An 18,212-nucleotide genomic window follows, 5' to 3' on the forward strand; every position below is an offset into this window, starting at 1 on the left:
CACCCTCTTCCTCAGCCGGTTTGTAGTAGAAATTACCTGCCATAACTGTACATGTAGAGAGGGGAGAGGGGAGAGGGGAGAGGAAAGAGGCTGATACTATATTATAAAGATAAAAGATCAGAGGGATCTTTCTAGAATGTTCCCAATGAGATGGCTTCAGGGCTCTTAAATATCCCTAAGAAGGGACGGCTCCATGACAACACCCAGTAAGGACTTGGAACCACATTAACTGGATCAGATTAAGGATGGGGACAGTGGATTTGTTTATTAGGACTGCTCTAATGAGGTATAATAAAGGAAACAGTTTAAACAATTTACTGTGTCACATTTCTGGAGGTCAGAAGTCACTCTGAAAGGACCTGTTCCAAGCCTCTCTCCTAGTTTCTGGAATTTCCTTGGCTTGTAGCATAATGCCAGTCTTCACATTGTGTTCTCTCTGTGTATGTCTGTATCCAAATTTCCCCTTTTTATTGACTATGCCATATTGGATAAGGAGGGGTCCTACTTCAAGTATGGCTTTAACATCTGCAATGGCTTTATTTTCAAATTTAGTGCTTATTCTGAGATCTTGGAGGTTAAGACTTCACCTATGAATTTTGAGTGCACAATTCAACCTCAATACATGGACCTCATATGCTGGCTTTTGGAAGATAATTCACATATTCTATCTCTGTACAGCTGACTCCCAGGATTGGTATCTTGTGCCACCTTCTTACCACCCTATGAACTACAGAACCATGAGAACAGAACGTTGGAGTAGTTAAGCAGCTGTGACTTGGACAGTCACCTTCAGTATGCCAATGATGCCCAAATCTGTGGACAACCTTCTTCTTAGGTGTGGTCTTGCTGGAGTAATAAGTCTGGCTGAATCTCCATGTTGTCAGCTGAAATGGGAATAATAAGTCCCCTGTGATGGTTAGTGCTAATTGTCAATTTGATAGAATCTAGAATCACTTGGGAGATGAGCCTTTGGGCATGCCTGTGGGGGTTATCTTAATTGATATGGGAAGACCCATATTAATTATGGGGAGGGTCATTCCCTGACCAGGGGATCTTGGACTGTAAAATGGCGATGGGCTGCTGAGAAGTAGCAAGCATTCATCTCTGTTTCCTGACTGTGGATGCAATGTGGACTTGCTGCTTCAAGTTCCTGTCACCTTGACTTCCCTGCTGTGATGGACTGTGCCCTCAAACTGTAAACTAGAATAAACCTCTTCCCTAAGTTGTTTTTGTCAGGGTATTTTTATCAGAGCAACAAGAAAAGAAACAGACACCTCTGATTTGAGGCAGGGAGTTTTGGAGGGCTACATAGCACAGGGCTCTGGGCACAAAATAAAGTGGGGGACCAGCAGACCCCAGCTCCTTTTCCTCACCTCCTTGGAAGGCTCTGTAGGCACAAGCTCTTTCCTTGGGTTGGGTAGGGGCAGGGGTCAGAAAGGTAAAGTACTCTCCCACTTCCCTTGCTGAACTGGAGACATTTGTTTCTCCTGCTGGAACCTGCCCATCCCATCTTCTCCTTGGCTTCATTCCCACTTGTCCTCCCTTTGTTTTAAGAGTACAGGGACATGGCTTCAACGTATGTTTATCTAGGGCTTTTATGGCCAAGGGTTGTGCTAGGTGCCCAGTTTCAGAGAGGATCAGACTGGGTCCAAAGATATTTGCTCCTACCAAAAGACATTCGCCTTTGGAAAGTGAGATGGGTCCTCAGGGGTTGGGGAAGGAGGGAGAGGAAATGTGGAACTAAGCCACAGAATTTTAGAGTGGATGGCACATTGAAATGCCCAGGTTTCAGCTGCCTCTGGCTACAGATGGGGAGATAATGTGCCAAGGCCAATTTTTGGGTGGTACCCACTCCAGAAGCCAGGCCTCTGAGGGACATCAGCTGTACAGAGACTTGAAGTGGAGTTGCTGGTTCCTTCCAGGTGTCTGGGATCTGGTGCCCAAGGCTGGAGAAGCTTGTGTGCGGAGGGGGTCTCCTCCAGGGCTCCTGAGGGGAGGGGACGCAAAAGCAAGGTGGAGGAGTGTGTTTGAGGGATTGTGGGAATTTAGGGCCGTGCACCACCCCCCTCCCGTAATGCGTGGGGCGCCTGGAGAAGGGCCTTGCAGGCAGGTGGGATCCTGCGGGCGGACCAGTGCGCTGCGCTGGGGTTCGCGCTGGCCGGGGCGGGGTAAGTCACGGCTCCTCAGCTCCTATTGTGCGGCCGGGCGGCCGCCGCGGAGCCTAACGCGAGGAGGTGGAGCCCTGGGCTTCGGGCTCCGGCGCCTGCGTCCGCCTGGCCCGGCTGTGCGCGGCTAGAGGCCGGACGGGAACTGGCAGCCGCACCCCGGAGGGAGCAGGGAAGGTTATGGGGCGCGGCGGCTCGCCTGGGCCCCGTAGATTCCGGAGCCCCGAGGTACTGCAGACCAGGCGAGAGCCCCGGAGCCAAGCGGGAAAACCCGGCTGATCCGGACCTGGCTGGGCCTCGGAGGGGTGCGCGGGCGGCCGCAGGGATGTAGCTCACGGAGGGGGCCGCCAGCGCGCGGATGCTGACCCCGCCCTCCTTCCCCAGGGTTCCCCACTAGATCTCCGCAGCGCCCCCTTCTTCTCACCCAGGGCTCGGTCCCTTAGTGATTGAGAGACTCTCAAGCCTCCAGCTCTTCCATGGCCAACGGAGTGATTCCGCCGCCCGGGGGCGCCTCCCCGCTACCCCAGGTGACTGCTCGAGGCGGGTGGAGGAGGAGGGGCAGGAGGGGTGGGGCGTCCTCTGGCTGACCCTGGGACCCCCAGATCCAGGAATGTAGCTGGAGTGGTGGTGCAGATGAAGAGGTCTTTGGCATTTCATGCATCTGTGGCCCCTTCACCTTCAAGGGCCTGGGGAGCCTGCAGAGGATGTTTTCCCGGGTGTTTACCCAGGCCTGGGCAAGGGTGGTGGAAGGCTGTTGAAGATGGACCTGCTGATGTCTCCTGCCTGCCTGTATTAGAGTATGGGATTGGGGTGGATGGAGGGCATTCTTGAGCCATGGGTCCTTAAGAGAGGTTATCTGACCTGCAGGTCCGGGTGCCCTTGGAGGAGCCCCCTCTAAGTCCAGATGTGGAAGAGGAGGATGATGACTTGGGCAAGACCTTGGCTGTGAGCAGGTTTGGGGACCTCATCAGCAAGCCCCCGGCCTGGGACCCTGAGAAGCCCAGCCGAAGCTACAGCGAGCGGGACTTTGAGTGTGGGTAGCCTGGGGACCCCTAGTGTGGCGCCTTCACCACCATCACCTTCATCGCCACCATTACTGTGCTCACCTCCGGCTTGATCACTCAGTGCCATCCTGTGCTGGACGCTGTGCTGGGCCACCATGCCATGTTAAGTCATCCTGCCTCCCTCACCATCGCCTGTATACCTGTCAGGGGATATGGGTCCCAGACCACGGGAAATGTAGGGAGATGGGCCTCAGGCCTTCCTCGGTGACCTTCATCATCCTTTTTGGCCCTGCTCACTCTCTCCACCATGTCTCCTGTTGTCGCCTCCCTCAGCTCTTCCTCTGTCTTCCTTGCGGTATCACGTCTCCTTACCCCCTTTTGTGACTTTCCCTCGCTGTCACTGTTGTCTCCACTCTACCAGGCCTAACCAATGACGGGAGCATGGACATAGTGGTTGGGGGTGGGGCTGTCCTGACTTTACAGAGAAGGACTTAGGGTGCTCTTGTTTGAGGCCTTGAGCTAGAATAAGGTGTTTATCCTTTGGGTGGGAAGAGGACCCCCCCTTCTGCTTCAGGGGTCTCAACCGACTCTCCTGCACCCCCAGTTCACCGGCACACATCCCACCACACCCACCACCCGCTCTCAGCCCGTCTGCCTCCACCCCACAAGTTGCGGCGACTGCCCCCCACCTCTGCCCGGCACACCAGAAGGAAGAGGAAGAAGGAGAAAACCTCTGCTCCCCCCTCAGAGGGGACTCCCCCCATTCAGGAGGAAGGGGGAGCTGGAGGAGATGAGGAGGAGGAGGAAGAGGAAGAAGAGGAAGGGGAATCTGAAGCAGAGCCTGTGGAGCCAACATCCTTGGGGCCCCAACAGAAAGCAAAGGTAGGGTGTTTGCATTGAAGGTGGGTTGGTTGCCAAGGATCCAGAGGATTCAGGACACCAGTGGGGGTGGGGGCCAGAAGGTAAGTCTGTCCATATCTGTCTACAGTTCTCCATTGGCAGTGATGAGGATGACAGCCCAGGCCTTTCTGGCAGGGCTACCTGCATCAAGGCCCTGCCCTCGGTGGGCCTGCATTTTGACCAGAGCTCCCAGCACTCCGGCAGGTACTTATCTGGCAGTTCCATGGCCCCAATCCAGTCCAGAGCAGTTTACCTAAGTTCCTGACACTTAACCTCCTTCCTAACCCTGAAGAGTATTCCCAGATATGCCCTGGAAAGCAGAGCAAGTGAGGGGAGCCATGTCTGTCTCCATGGTTTACAACCAAGTGAGAGTAAGAGGAGAGATAAGAAATAGTAGATCTAAGTGGTTAAGAGTCTCTAGGCCCAAAGAGGATGGGGTACAGGTGGAAGGAGATGACCCCACAAGTGGGATGGGATGGGCATGTTGGGGAAAGGGGGCCTGTGTCTGATGCCCAGGTCTCCTGAGGCTAGGGAAGGTACAGGAGCCCTCTAGCCTGGCCAGCTCCTTGCCTCTCTCCATCAAGTCCAAGGTTCATGTTGCCTCCTCAGCTCCCCCAGCCCACGGGCCCGGGCTTCCCGAGTCTCTGCAGAGAAGAGCCGGCCTTGGAGTCCATCAGCCAGCTATGACCTGCGGGAGAGACTGTGCCCAGGCAGTGCCCTGGGCAACCCTGGGCCAGAGCAGCGGGTGCCTACTGATGAGGCAGAGGCCCAGATGCTGGGCTCTGCTGACCTGGATGACATGAAGAGTGAGTGAGACCTTATGGCTGTCCCCAGACTCCCAGGACCTTGAAGAGGCTGTCTGCCATCTAAACATTCTGCAGGGCCTAAACCTTTCTGCAGTGTCATGGTGGCAGAGAGCTCCTATCTTACTAAGCCACCTCTCTCATTGCCAGAGCTGTTTACTTTTGTGACACCTTTGGGTGTCCTTTGAGTCACCTGTGGCATAAGAGGCCCTCTTTCCCACATGCTCTTTGAGGAAGTCCTTCTGAGACCCCACTGCTTAGTGATCTTTACCTCTAGCTCTTTACTCTGTAACCCACCTACCCAGAGGGAGGGTGATGGCTGAGTTGCACTGCCAGGCCCCTGCTTCTTCTCTGGCCAGGACTGCAGCTGCCCTCACTCCTTCCCACCACCCTTGGCCTGGCCTGGCTGTGATCTCTGCACATTCCTTCCATCTTATCAGTGCTTGGCTTTGGTGCCACCTGTCATCACCCATGGGGCTCTGTGCCCAGGCTAGGGGCATCACTGGTCCCCCCGCCCTCCTCTTGAAAACCACAGGGGTGGGCGGGGGCAGGGAGGGGAGTTAGGGCTTTGAGCTGAATACGTCATGGAAAGTTGCCAGGGCCTGAGGACAGGGACAGGAACAATCCGATGGCAGCAGCAGCAGTGGCAGCGGGGTGGGGGGGGGTTCATAGGGAGAGTGTGTTTACAGATCTAGGGTGGGAGCTGGTAGCAGAAGGGAGCAGGCTGGGGGGAATGTAGGGAGCTAGGAACAGGAAACATTACCACCTCCAGCTCTGGGTGGGCCTAGGCTGTTCCTGCAGGGGCTCCCACCTCTTGGGAGAGCTGGGGCTCTAGGAGGGAGTAGGGGCTGAGGCCTTGACCACCAGGGGAATGACAAACCTGCTAGACAAGGTCATGGAGCCCAATGGGGCTCTGAGCCCTGGACTCAGGGACACTGAGAGCCAGAGCCCTGGGAAGAATCCAGCCCCAAGCCCTGGTGACTTGTTGGCCTCAGAGGATTTGGAGATGTTTGTACTGGACTTTGAAGACTATGGCCTGTGGGAGCCCACGAGGGGCCACCGGAGCCCCCTGGCAGGGGCAGCTGCTTGTGAGTAATTGGGCAGCCAGCCTCTTCCCAGCTCTGCCTGGGCAGGGTAGGCAGGAGAAGGACCAGGCAGCCCTGCCTGTGTCTGCTGGATAGACAATAACTAGCCAACCTCTCAGGGACTATGGAAGTGTTGGGAGCTAGGTGTTTAGGGACAGGTGTCCAGCCTGAGGCCCCACAGGGAGGGTCATTGGTCATGGCAGGAATTTTGAGGGTTCAGCTGGGCCTGAGGACTGAGTTGGGATCTGCCTTATGTTGTGGCTTAGCTGGCTTAGCTAGTGGTCTAATGTGACTTTGCATTGTCTTTCCCCCTCTTAAGGGCCAGTCTCCATGAAATGGCCGCAGTGGATTATGGAGTATGTGGTGCCCACTGGGTGGGCTTGGTGGGCACAACTGGGGTCTGGAGCATGTGGACCATGAGTTGATCCCTGGGACCCCAGCCTACCTTCTCCACAGGTCACCGGCTGGAGGACAACCCTGGTGTGCGGCGGCACTTAGTGAAGAAACCCTCCCGGACACAGGGTGGGAGGGGCAGCCCCAGTGGCCTGGCCCCCATCCTGCGTAGGAAGAAGAAGAAGAAGAAGCTGGACCGGAGGCCTCATGAGGTACAGGAGCCTGAGGGTATTAGCTTGTGGGGTTCATTTTTCTTTTCCTGTGGTCACAGCCCCAACTATACCTTGGCACCCACTTCAGGTGTTTGTGGAGCTGAACGAGCTGATGCTGGACCGAAGCCAGGAGCCACACTGGCGGGAGACAGCACGCTGGATCAAGTTTGAGGAGGATGTAGAGGAGGAGACGGAGCGCTGGGGGAAGCCCCATGTAGCCTCACTGTCCTTCCGTAGTCTATTGGAGCTCAGGAGGACCATCGCCCAGGGTAGGCTCCTCAGGGTGGCCTGACCATTGGCCCTTCTCCCCACTACAGCTCAGCCTATGTCAGGCTTCCCAGTGCCTTGGGACTGCTTTGGGAGCTCTGGGGGGCAGGGCTGTGGATTGTACTTGGGCATAATGGACCTCCTAGCCATCTGTACTCTAAGCTGTGACTCCCCTTGCTTGACTTCTCTTGTGCCCCATTTTCACATCATATTCCACTTGCTTGTGTATTGAGCATCTGCTGAGTGCACTGGCACTTGGCTCACATTTGCCTGCCCTTGAGGCTCTGGGATGGGTCTCCTGTCTGGTAGGACGGCTCCTCCCCTCACTGTGTCCTAGGAGCGGCCCTTCTGGACCTGGAGCAGACCACCCTGCCAGGCATTGCACACCTAGTGGTAGAGACCATGATCGTGTCTGACCAAATCCGGCCTGAGGACAGGGCCAGTGTCCTTCGGACTCTGCTCCTGAAACACAGGTGTGGGGGCTGGGAGGAGGGCTCTGTTTGTTTCAGCTACCCCTCCAGGAGCATAGTCTCTTCTGAGGGACTCCCAACATGTACTTAGATATCGAACATGGTGGTATTTCATTTTGTCTTTCTACAGCTCCAACCATTAGAAAGTTCTTACGTTAAGAGGGCTGGAGAGTGTGGTCTTCCCTGTTTTACCTCGTCATCACCTCAGTCTCCCATGAGCCTTTCCTAATTCACCTTGCTCCCTTCTTTAGCCATCCCAATGATGACAAGGACAGTGGCTTCTTTCCCCGAAACCCATCAAGCTCCAGTGTGAACTCAGTTCTGGGGAATCACCACCCAACCCCCAGTCATGGCCCGGATGGCCCAGTACCCACCATAGCTGATGACCTGGGGGAGCCAGCCCCATTGTGGCCTCATGACCCTGATGCCAAGGAGGTTAGTGATCTTGCTGTAACCTGAGATGAGGGATTTAGAAGATGCCCAGTTTGAGTTGTGATTGGGAAGGGTGGATGCCTGGCACCATGCCAGGCACATAGTGGGTCTGTGGGTGCCACGCAGGAGAGCTCTCTGTGTTGGCAGTGTATGGTTTCAGTTCAGTGGACCCATGGGAGCCATTCAGCTGACAAGGCTAAGGTGGGGCAGGGTTTAGGGGAGGGTGGAAAGCCCTCTGGAGGTGAGGCTGGGGAGGGAGGAAGCAAGGCTCAGATCCAGAGCTTGGAACAAAGTGTGGGAGAGCCTGTCATGGCCTCCAGGCTGGGTCCCAGCCCTATTCCAGTTCTGCGTCCTCAGAAGCCCCTCCACATTCCTGGGGGAGATGGCCACCGGGGGAAAAGTCTAAAACTGCTGGAGAAGATTCCTGAAGATGCAGAGGCCACTGTCGTGCTTGTAGGTGAGGAGGGCTGGGTACTGGGGACAGGGTTTGCCGAATGTGCTTTTTTGTTGTCTGTTTGGCTGGACCTCTGACTGGAGGCCATTGTTCTAAGCTCTTCTTCCCTATCCCCTGCCTGCTTCCATTTCAGTGTTCTACCATCTTGGATTGTTGGTAGTTTAATATAGCACCATTGTAAGAATTAGAAAAAAGAGCAATCCTTATTTGATACCCTTAATTTTCACCTATTGGCAAACTGTTATATGCATATAAACATCTAAGTGAAAAGGACCCTTTTAGATGGGGGTTTCTTTTGCAGTGCCCAACTGCTCAACTGTACAGAAAACCTCAGATCTCTATTCTGGGGCCTGCCTTGACTGCCCATCACCTCTGCCTTCCTCTTCCTCCAGGCTGTGTGCCTTTCTTGGAGCAGCCAGCAGCAGCTTTTGTGCGGCTGAGCGAGGCTGTGCTCTTGGAGTCTGTGCTTGAGGTCCCTGTGCCTGTCCGCTTCCTTTTTGTGATGCTGGGGCCCAGCCACACCAGCACTGACTATCACGAGCTGGGGCGCTCCATTGCTACCCTTATGTCTGACAAGGTGGGTCCTGTACCCTGCGCTGGACTATCTAGGCCTGTCCACATGGGCCCTGCTTGTTCCTTGACTGTCTCACTGCCTCTGGAGTATAACTGGGGACGCTGTTAGCTGAAGGTAGAAAACAGAAGCCTGGGCTGGGGTGTGGGAGGAATGGTAACAGAGGGGGAGCAGCACCCTTGGATGCAGCAGAAGTGAACTGAAGGGCTCCTGGTGCTGGCCACTGCTGGCCTTAGGTTTCCTGATCACGGTGATGCCTGAGATATTTGTCAGGCTGCAGGATGTAAGCACTGCCATCAGAGCTGTTCTGGGGTCCCTTACTATACTGTCCTGGTGTATGTGGCTGGCTGTCCTCCCTGCCCTAGCTCCATGACCAAACACTGCCTCCCTGAAGTCTTCCTCTTGGGCCCCTTTGGTCCATCCTTGAAAGTCATACCCCCTCCACAGCTGTTTCACGAGGCTGCCTACCAGGCAGATGACCGGCAGGACCTGCTGGGTGCCATCAGTGAGTTCCTGGACGGCAGCATTGTGATCCCCCCATCTGAGGTAGAGGGTCGTGACCTACTGCGCTCAGTGGCTGCCTTCCAGCGTGAGCTGCTGAGGAAGAGGAGGGAGCGAGAGCAGACCAAAGTGGAGATGACCACTCCAGGGGGCTATGCAACCCCAGGCAAAGGTCAGACTCCAGCCCAGCCTGGACTCCCTGAGTCCTTTGTGCTGCCTTACCATTCTTGATCCTAGTCTCATGCTATGTGGGGTGGAGCTTGGGGTTCCTAACAGGAGGGAGTGATCTGTGTTCTAGCAGCACCTTGCCCCCCCAGAGCTGTCTTTGGAGATGGGGGGCTCCGAGGCAACCCCTGAAGATGATCCCTTGCTGCGGACAGGCTCAGTGTTTGGGGGGCTGGTGCGGGATGTGAAGCGCCGGTACCCACACTATCCCAGTGACCTGCGTGATGCGCTGCATTCCCAGTGCGTGGCCGCCGTGCTTTTCATCTACTTTGCAGCCCTCAGCCCTGCCATCACTTTTGGGGGGCTGCTAGGTGAGTCTCCTGGGGTCACTATGAGGGCCCAGAATCACCTGAAGGTTCCAGGGTTCATGTTACCGTAGGGTGACTAATGGTCAGAGGGCGTAAGAAAGCTGTGACCCCCCTTAGAGAGTGGCTGGGTCAGGGGACCCCAGTGATCCATTTGGGGGGGGGCTATAAAATGTGGGGTATAAGGGATGGGATCCCTTTAGTTTCCTTGGGACTGTGGATGGGGCTTTGTCAGTCTGGGAGCTGCTCTGCACTTGGTGGGGACTCTAGTTTGTGATGAATTACATGAAGAAGGGGACAGGAAGAGCCAAACTGGGATCACCTACTGACCCCTTGTCATCACAGGAGAGAAGACCGAGGGGATGATGGGTGTGTCAGAGCTGATTGTGTCCACCGCTGTGCTTGGGGTCCTCTTCTCTCTGCTGGGGGCTCAGCCACTGCTGGTGGTGGGCTTCTCTGGGCCTCTGCTGGTCTTTGAAGAAGCCTTCTTTAAGGTGAAGCCTCCCCCTCCCCACCCCAGGGACTCCCCCTCCCTCCTGCCCAGCACTCAGGTATCAAGGAGCTGGGTCCCTGCACTGTCTTCCTTCTCACCCTGGGAGTCTACCTCTGCCCAACCCATAGGCACCAACCTCTGGGGTAGATGGCTCACTTGTGGGTAACTACCCTCCCTGTCTGTCATCCCTAGTTCTGCAGAGCCCAGGACCTGGAATACCTCACCGGCAGAGTGTGGGTAGGCCTTTGGCTGGTGGTCTTTGTCCTGGCCTTGGTGGCTGCTGAGGGCAGCTTCCTCGTCCGCTACATCTCGCCTTTCACCCAGGAGATTTTTGCCTTCCTCATCTCGCTCATTTTCATCTATGAGACCTTTCATAAACTCTACAAGGTGGTGGTCCCCAGAGGATGGGAGGGGATGGGGTGAGGGTGACACCCTAGGGAAGCACAGAGTCACTGGGAACAAGGAGACAGGGAGAAGAGCTTCATTTTTTGGCGGGGGGTGTGTGGCAGAGGTAGAGGTCAGGGACATCTAGACTGGGTTTAAGTTGTCACTTGCCAGAGGAGTGATGAGGCATTGTGTTCTCCAAACAGGTGTTCACAGAGCACCCTCTCCTGCCATTCTACCCACCGGAGGGAGCCCTGGAGGCTAGCTTGGAGCTGAATAGTAGTGCCCTGCCCCCCACAGAGGGACCTCCAGGTCCGAGGAACCAGCCCAATACTGCTCTGCTGTCTCTTATCCTCATGCTGGGGACCTTCCTCATCGCCTTCTTCCTACGCAAGTTCAGGAACAGCCGCTTCCTGGGGGGCAAGGTACACGATCCCCTCAATTCCTGCCATTACTGCTAGGATTACCTCCTGAGAGAGGCTTCATGAATCCCGCCCCCCATCAACACACGCGTGGGGCTGGCATCCAGGGGAGAGGCCTAGGGGATAGCTTTGAGCACTTCTGGCTCCATCTTGGGTCTGGGAAGGGTTGGGGTGTCTCTTGAACTTCACTCAGCCTCTTACTTCCAATCAGGCTCGACGCATCATCGGGGATTTTGGCATCCCCATTTCCATTCTGGTAATGGTTCTTGTGGACTACTCCATCACTGACACCTATACACAGGTAAGTGGGCCTCACCCTGCAAATCCCTACTAGCCCTAGGGGCTGAAGCAAGGCTGGTTCCACTCTTCTGGTTAGTGGCAAGGGTGGGCTACCCCAGGGGCTGCCATGATGTTCAGCCAGGGGCTACTCAGAGCATCTGAACTGTGTATGATCTCAAGCAGGGGAATCTGGAGGAGCAGATGTGGACTGGGGTGGAATGCCAGGTCACCCTATGATAGTCTCCTGATGCCAGGTCTCCCCATAGCTCAGGAACTCAGGGAGCAGGAATTCCATTTCTACACCCTGTCAGCCCCTGGAGGGGCATTGTTTGGAGCTGAAAATGAGTTTCCCTGCCCTGCTCCATAGAGTTCTCCTACTGGGGACTCAGTGTGTGGTAGGAACAGCTGCAGTGTGGGCCTTCGGCATGGGGAGCCTCTATCCCTGACCCCTGTCCTCCTTCCTGCCTTGCAGAAGCTGACTGTACCCACAGGGCTCTCAGTGACCTCCCCACATAAGCGCACGTGGTTCATCCCACCCTTGGGCAGCACCCGTCCCTTCCCACCATGGATGATGGTGGCTGCTGCTGTCCCTGCACTCTTGGTCCTCATCCTGATATTCATGGAGACACAGATCACTGCGTGAGAGGGCTGAGGGAGGAGACGGAGGGGGGTGGCCAGAGCCGGTGGCTTGGGTTCAGGGTTAAGGCAGAGATTTCTTATCAGTCTAGGGGTGCTGGAAGGTAGGCCTTGAGGAGAGTTGTTGGTACCTGGCAGGGGTAAGGAGGAGTTGGGAGAGCTGGAGCAGCAGATCTGTGGCAGGTATAGTCCTGTGGTCCCAGGCACGGTTCTCCGGTGATGGTTTTACCTGATGCATGACTTGCACTCCTGGCAGGGTGGCACTTGGCAGTCCTCAGAACACTGGCAGGGTGTTTTCTCACCCAGAGATGCTCACACGTATCTCATTTTGGTTAAACCATAATAACATGGTGTGATCTGGCATCTGGCTTTTGTGGTTCTTTAAATGTTCACAGTATGAGAATTTGGCTCAGATTTATTGCAATATGAGAACTTCAATATGGGAACTTCAAAGAAGAAGCTGGCAGGCTCAGGGAAAGCTGTTGTCTGTACCCCCCACCCCACCTGGTGCTGTGGGAATTGCAGGTCCACTTGCTAACCCTCCACCCTGTCCTCCCCCGCCCCCACAGACTCATTGTCAGCCAGAAGGCACGGAGGCTGCTCAAGGGCTCTGGCTTCCACCTGGACCTGCTGCTGATTGGCTCCTTGGGTGGCCTTTGTGGGTTGTTTGGTTTGCCCTGGCTCACAGCCGCCACAGTCCGCTCTGTCACCCATGTCAATGCGCTGACAGTGATGCGTACTGCCATTGCACCTGGCGACAAGCCCCAGATTCAGGAGGTGCGGGAGCAGCGGGTCACCGGGGTGCTCATTGCCAGCCTCGTGGGTGAGAACTGGATTTCCCTACATTCCTGCTTTCTTGGGCCCTGTGGCTTGAACTCCTCCCCATTCCAGGTTTGACTCGGGTCCCTCCTGAATCTGCAGATGATCATGCTTCACCTTCCCTCAGATCCTCACCTTGCTGGCTGACACTGTGGCAGTCCTTCCCTGCTTCCCTTTGGTTCTGCTCCATCTGTGTTCATGCGGCCCCTTGCCCAGGCCATTTGTCCTGGGGCTGTCTGAGGGGTCAGACAAATCGGTATCACTTCCTCCAGGCCTGTCCATTGTCATGGGGGCTGTGCTACGCCGGATCCCATTGGCTGTGCTCTTCGGGATTTTCCTGTACATGGGGGTCACGTCACTGTCTGGTATCCAGTTATCCCAGCGTCTCTTGCTCATCTTCATGCCAGCGAAACACCACCCCGAGCAGCCTTATGTGACCAAGGTCAGGCCAGGGTGCATGGAGCTGGGGAGATGTGGGACATGATGTAAGGGGGTCTGAGGGACCCCTGGGCTAGAGATGGACAGGAGGAATAAGAAAGGGTAATTGGGACCTGGAGCACCATGTTCCCAAAGGTGTGGGTGTGGGCAGAGTGGCCACTGGATAGTGAGGCTGAGTCTGTTCCCCAGGTGAAGACATGGCGAATGCATCTGTTCACCTGCATCCAACTGGGCTGCATTGCACTACTGTGGGTGGTCAAGTCCACGGTAGCCTCACTGGCCTTTCCCTTCCTTCTGCTGCTCACGGTGCCTCTGAGGCGTTGCCTTCTGCCGCGAATCTTCCAGGACAGGGAGCTGCAGGCGGTAAGGAATGGTGGCTTGGGGTAGCAGGATTAAGGCAGATGGGAACTGGAATCAGATACCTGGGTTCCAAAAAATAAAAAGCCCAACTACCTGTTGGTTTGCGTGAACTTGAGAAAGTAATTAGAAGTCTTTTCACCTGTATAATGGGCTCGTAATAGATTCTGTCATATAGGACTGTTGGGAGATTTAAATAGGTTATGCTAGTAGGATGGCTTCAACAAGAGTAAGCACAGGGCTGCTGTGGACAATGTGTGGGTTGTGCCTGAACAAAAGCACCCAGCTGAGGGATGCGTATGGGTGGCATAGCATAGAAAGCCATTCTGAGCCCTGGTTTCTGTCAACTATAGGAAGGGACATGTTTTTTTAATTCTTTAAAATTTTTTTTCACATTTTAATGACATGTATATATGCATGTGTGCCATAGTATGTGGGTGGAGGTCAGAGGACAACTTGCAGGAACTGGTTCTTCCCTTCTACTATGTGACACAGATTGAACTCAGGTCGACAGGCTTGGAGGCAAGCACATTTACCCATTTTTGCAATTCTTTCATATTCAAACATGGGCTACAGAGGGGCTGCCATGGCTAGATGTGCTCCTAGAAAAGAATATCCTGTGTCATGGTTGCTACCATATTGGTATGATTTGCTAGTCCTGGGTGATCTGGGGAGGAAGGTTTTGGCCAAGGAAGTGCTTCAAGCTGGGGTCATGAGCAGAGGGAGCTGCTGTTCATAGGAGGATATGGGGAACAGAAAGGGATGAGTTTGTCCCTTTGCCTTTCCCAACCCTGTGTTCCCCTTTGCAGCTGGACTCAGAAGATGCTGAGCCAAACTTTGATGAGGATGGCCAGGATGAGTACAACGAACTGCACATGCCTGTGTGACCCTCGAGATGGTGCCCCTCAGACACCCTACCTTGGTGACTCACAGACCCTAGGATCCCAGACAGAGCCCAGGGCCAGGACCAGGCCATTCTTCATCACCCAGGGATGTGCCTGGAGCCACTGCCCATATCGGGCCAGTGGCCCCCCAACTTTGGTGGGGCTTTTCACAGACTAGACGGCACAGGCTTTGAACTCATTACAACACACTCCTTGTCTTGTGTCTGCCTCACTTTATTGGTGCCACCTCTGGTTTCCCAGGTCACACTTACCCATCTAGAATGGGAAGAATTCCATGATCAGGGTCAGCAAAACAGGGAGAGGACAGAGACCTTGAGGAAAATGGGATAATCAAGACTATAGAAAGTCAAAACTGGACCTTATCATCCCCTCCTCAGCCACCTCAAGTACAGCGGAGGAGCAGAAGGCTCAAGGGCTAAGCAAGGTCACATACCCATTAATCCAGCCCCTGCTTAGGAGGAATAGGGAGGCATTGCCCCTCCTTAGCCACTAGGGAAATCGGTGTCTTCTGTCCTATGGGGCTACAGAGCTGAATGGAAAATGTGTATCTTTTCTTGCTCCCTGGCATTCTGGGGAGCAGGGACAGCAGCCTAGTCCTGTAGACACCAGGGCGGCTCAGTGTTTGGGGCCGGCTGGACCATTTTAGATTCTCCTGGCTTTAGAGTGAGGCAGTTCTAGGATTCCCGAAGCCAATCCTTGTGCCATAGTCTCTGTTTTGCCAGAAATAACCTGGGAGGCCTTGAAGAGGGTGGAAACAGGACCCATTGCGTCACAGTTGCTTGGTTACCAGCTGCCTGATGGAGCCAGTCAGCCCTGTGTGGCCCTCTAGTGGTGTTTTTTCGTACTGCAGGCTCTGTCGGCTGAGGAGGAGTAACGCTGCCACCTGGCGGATCCGCTGCAATCAGAAGTCTTGTTCTAGGGGGTTCAGTTCCCAGAGAGGTCTGAGAGGTTCATGGTTGTCTGCCCCTTCAAGCATCCAGGGCTAATGGTTCTTTACTTCACATGGGCCTTTCCCTCATGAGCTGGCCCTGCCACCTTATCTTTCCCCCATTTTTCTCGTATATGTTCAGGCCAACAGCTAGTGCCTGAGGTGGAACAAAGGGCAGTGTTGATGCCTGTTGTGTCCCAAGGCAGAGCTGAGCCTTCCAGCTGTCCTGGATTATCATCTCGTTTTAAGCGTTTCATCCCAGCTGCCTGCGCACCCTTGGTCTCTGATACCACCATGCATCTTAACTACATCTGGCCACTGCCCCTGGCCCATGTGAGGACAAAATCCCTTTTCCTTTGAATGGGCCAAAATAAGACGTAATTTCCAAAACTGCCAAGGAACAAAGTGAAGGTTATATGCAAAGCCTAGATCACAGGCGTGTACAGAACACCTTCCATACACAAAGGGCAGATTCCCCTCACAGGCAGGCTTGGCTGAGAAGCTGCCCCCCTGGGAACCCCACTTCCTCCCCTAGACTGTAGCCCTTTTCTGCTAGCTGTTGTTTGGGTATTCCTATGCAATTCAGGAAGGAACCTTTTGCCAGTACCCTTAGAGGAAGTGGCTACCTGAGCCTGAAGACTTGCTCTTCATTGGGCCCAGCTTGAGTCAGTCATCTCTGCTGGCCAATAGCTGAGGACTTTGGGTGTTCTCTACTGCAAAGTGGAAAAAAAAGAGGGTTTTGAAACAAGTGTGTCCTAGTCAGGATAGGTGGACTAGGATGGCTTCCAGTAAAATTAGACCATCAGGCCTCAGTAAAAGGTGAGAAAACAAAGGTAGAATGAGACATAAATAACCATGTCACTTAACATGGAAAGAGTAAGATTCAGAGCCTGGATCTGTAAAAACCATTCCTGTCTGTACCTCCTTGGCACTTTCCCTCACTGAACCACTGGCTGAGGTTTAGGAGGCCCAGGAAGTCGAACCTGAGGTGGGCCTGTCAGAAGAATGGGGAATTCTTCCTCACTTGCAGTGGGCGCCTGAGCAGGGTTCAAGAAGACCAACGGCTGGATGAACAAAGCCAACTGTCACCAGGACAGGTGTGTGAGGGAGGAGTAGAGGGTCTGTGAGAGACAAGGAATGACAGCATGTTCCATACTAGCCTGGGCCTGGATGATTAGAGCAGGTGTCATTTGGAAACGTAGAATTTGCCCTGAAGCCTTGCTAGTCTCCATGCTTCCTCTTTCTCTTGATCACATTCTCTAAGGGCCTGGCCCCTTTGACGACTTTTTCAAGGCATGGAGGGCAATCAGTAGAGAGCAGCCTCATCCTGATGGTACAGTTTGGGAGGATATGACAGGACAGGTGTAGAATGTGGTCCTCCTAGTAAAACAGCTGCCATTATCAGACCAGTTGTGCCTGCTTGCAAGAGACTATCAAGAGAGGGATGTGGACTATTGATACTTCCTCAGAAAAGGAGGGGCTCGAGGGTCATTGGATCCGCACTTGAGATTCCAACCTCTGCTCCCAGCCATTGGTATGCAGTTCAGCCTAACTGCACTTGGTGTGCCCAGGTGGGTGGCCTGGCCTCAGGGTGTATGGAGATGCTACAGTAAATAGTCTGGGGAAGGTTGATGGAAGGGGGCTTCATCTATGTGGCCATGGGTCGTGGGTGAAGTCTTTCCATTGTGAATGCTTTGGGGTTAAGCTCCTGTAGGCAACCCTTCACCCATGCTCTGTAAGTTAAGCCCAATAAACTCTCCAGTTCCTCAGTTTGAGTTGTGGTGGAATTGTACTTTGGTTTTTCACTGGGACCCAATAAGGAGGAGATAGACTCTGCATTTCCCCAGAGAAGAAGGCATCTCAAAAGGGTAAAGACCAGGGTATTTTTGAACCAGCATCCCCACTGTCAACTGCTTTTGACTGGAAAAAGGCTTAGGGAGTGTGCAAGGTGACAGGGGACTCTTCCAATCGGATCTCAGCCCTAGCACGTTTTACCCTTTCCCATGTACCTGGGTTATGACCACATCTTGGGCAACTACACAAAGCTTTTATTACCCCTGGGCAAGTTCAAGTCCACTTCCAGTCCAGAGTCCTAGCTCCTTTTTTTAACTCTGAGCAAAGGTGGTGACTGTCATTGCCTTATTTCATGCTGAGGATTCAGCTTACTCAAGACAGTTGAGGCCCTCGTGTCAGCTTCTGGCTGTCAGAGCTCACGGACCATCTGCTCACATTGCCCTGTGCCCCTCCTTTAGGGCAGAGAAGCTGGCAATAATGTGTCCCATTTGGCAGGCCAGGTGACATCTCTTCTTGTTTCATATCAGGTGACTTAAATAATGATCATAGCTGTTGACACTTGGAGCTCTCAAAGGGAATTCTAAGCAGCAAAGGAGAGATGAAACTAAACTCAAGGGCATCTACATCAAACGCCGCCCGCTCAGTTGGCAGTGGAGCCATTGCTGAAAATAAGAGTAAAAACAGGTTCTGGCAGTGCTGAACAGTGGCCCAAATCCAAGGTGGCAAATTAGGAAATGCAGAGTGAGGATTTTGGTTTCCAGATAAATTATACAATTGTTGGAAAAAGTTTGAACTGTTGCATGATCCACCACCTGTGCAAAGGCACAGACTCCAATATTTGTAAGATTTATGTTCTGTGAGGAAGATTTAATGTTTGAGCGGGCTGTTGGGATTATTTTCAATTTCCTTGGAACTGTTTCTTTATATTGAATGATACTTTATCAAGTGCTAACTAAGCAGACAGCCATTA

General features: G+C 53.9%; 1 protein-coding gene and 1 long non-coding RNA gene across 6 annotated transcripts in view; one reads left to right on the plus strand and one right to left on the minus strand.

Annotated features, from left to right (window-relative positions):
• LOC115068906 overlaps positions 1-2,683 on the minus strand; it is a 3,655-nt gene extending 972 nt beyond the window's left edge. The window contains exons 1-3 of one of the 2 annotated variants that reach the window (XR_003848244.1): positions 2,590-2,683; positions 1,853-1,987; positions 788-884 (exon numbers count right to left, since the gene is read on the minus strand). This is a non-coding gene — a long non-coding RNA (uncharacterized LOC115068906). The remainder of the gene's footprint in view (positions 1-787; positions 885-1,852; positions 1,988-2,589) is intronic. The other variant, XR_003848243.1, reaches the window with a different exon arrangement.
• Slc4a3 (solute carrier family 4 member 3) lies at positions 2,076-17,215 on the plus strand. Of its 4 annotated transcripts, none has more exons than XM_008825804.2 (23): positions 2,076-2,168; positions 2,550-2,692; positions 3,033-3,198; positions 3,774-4,051; positions 4,158-4,273; positions 4,679-4,875; positions 6,414-6,562; positions 6,651-6,831; positions 7,167-7,302; positions 7,551-7,734; positions 8,089-8,188; positions 8,578-8,762; positions 9,204-9,429; positions 9,575-9,793; positions 10,133-10,281; positions 10,473-10,667; positions 10,871-11,089; positions 11,298-11,387; positions 11,838-12,004; positions 12,571-12,824; positions 13,093-13,262; positions 13,448-13,621; positions 14,425-17,215. In XM_008825804.2, the coding sequence occupies exons 2-23, from the start codon at positions 2,642-2,644 to the stop codon at positions 14,500-14,502; spliced, it is 3,684 nt and encodes a 1,227-aa protein (XP_008824026.1). In that variant the 5' UTR covers positions 2,076-2,168; positions 2,550-2,641; the 3' UTR covers positions 14,503-17,215. The 4 variants fall into 4 exon arrangements, 3 of the variants coding, with proteins under 3 accessions (XP_008824026.1, XP_008824025.1, XP_029415850.1); XM_008825803.2 differs by lacking the exon at positions 2,076-2,168 and adding an exon at positions 2,238-2,393; XR_001872263.2 differs by lacking the exons at positions 2,076-2,168; positions 13,093-13,262; positions 13,448-13,621; positions 14,425-17,215 and adding exons at positions 2,238-2,393; positions 12,089-12,184 and having other exon boundaries at positions 12,571-12,705.
• The last annotated feature ends 997 nt before the right edge of the window (positions 17,216-18,212 follow it).

Source organism: Nannospalax galili, unplaced genomic scaffold (assembly GCF_000622305.1).
Source record: "Nannospalax galili isolate Female #2095 unplaced genomic scaffold, S.galili_v1.0 scaffold127, whole genome shotgun sequence".
Taxonomy (NCBI): Eukaryota; Metazoa; Chordata; class Mammalia; order Rodentia; family Spalacidae; genus Nannospalax; species Nannospalax galili.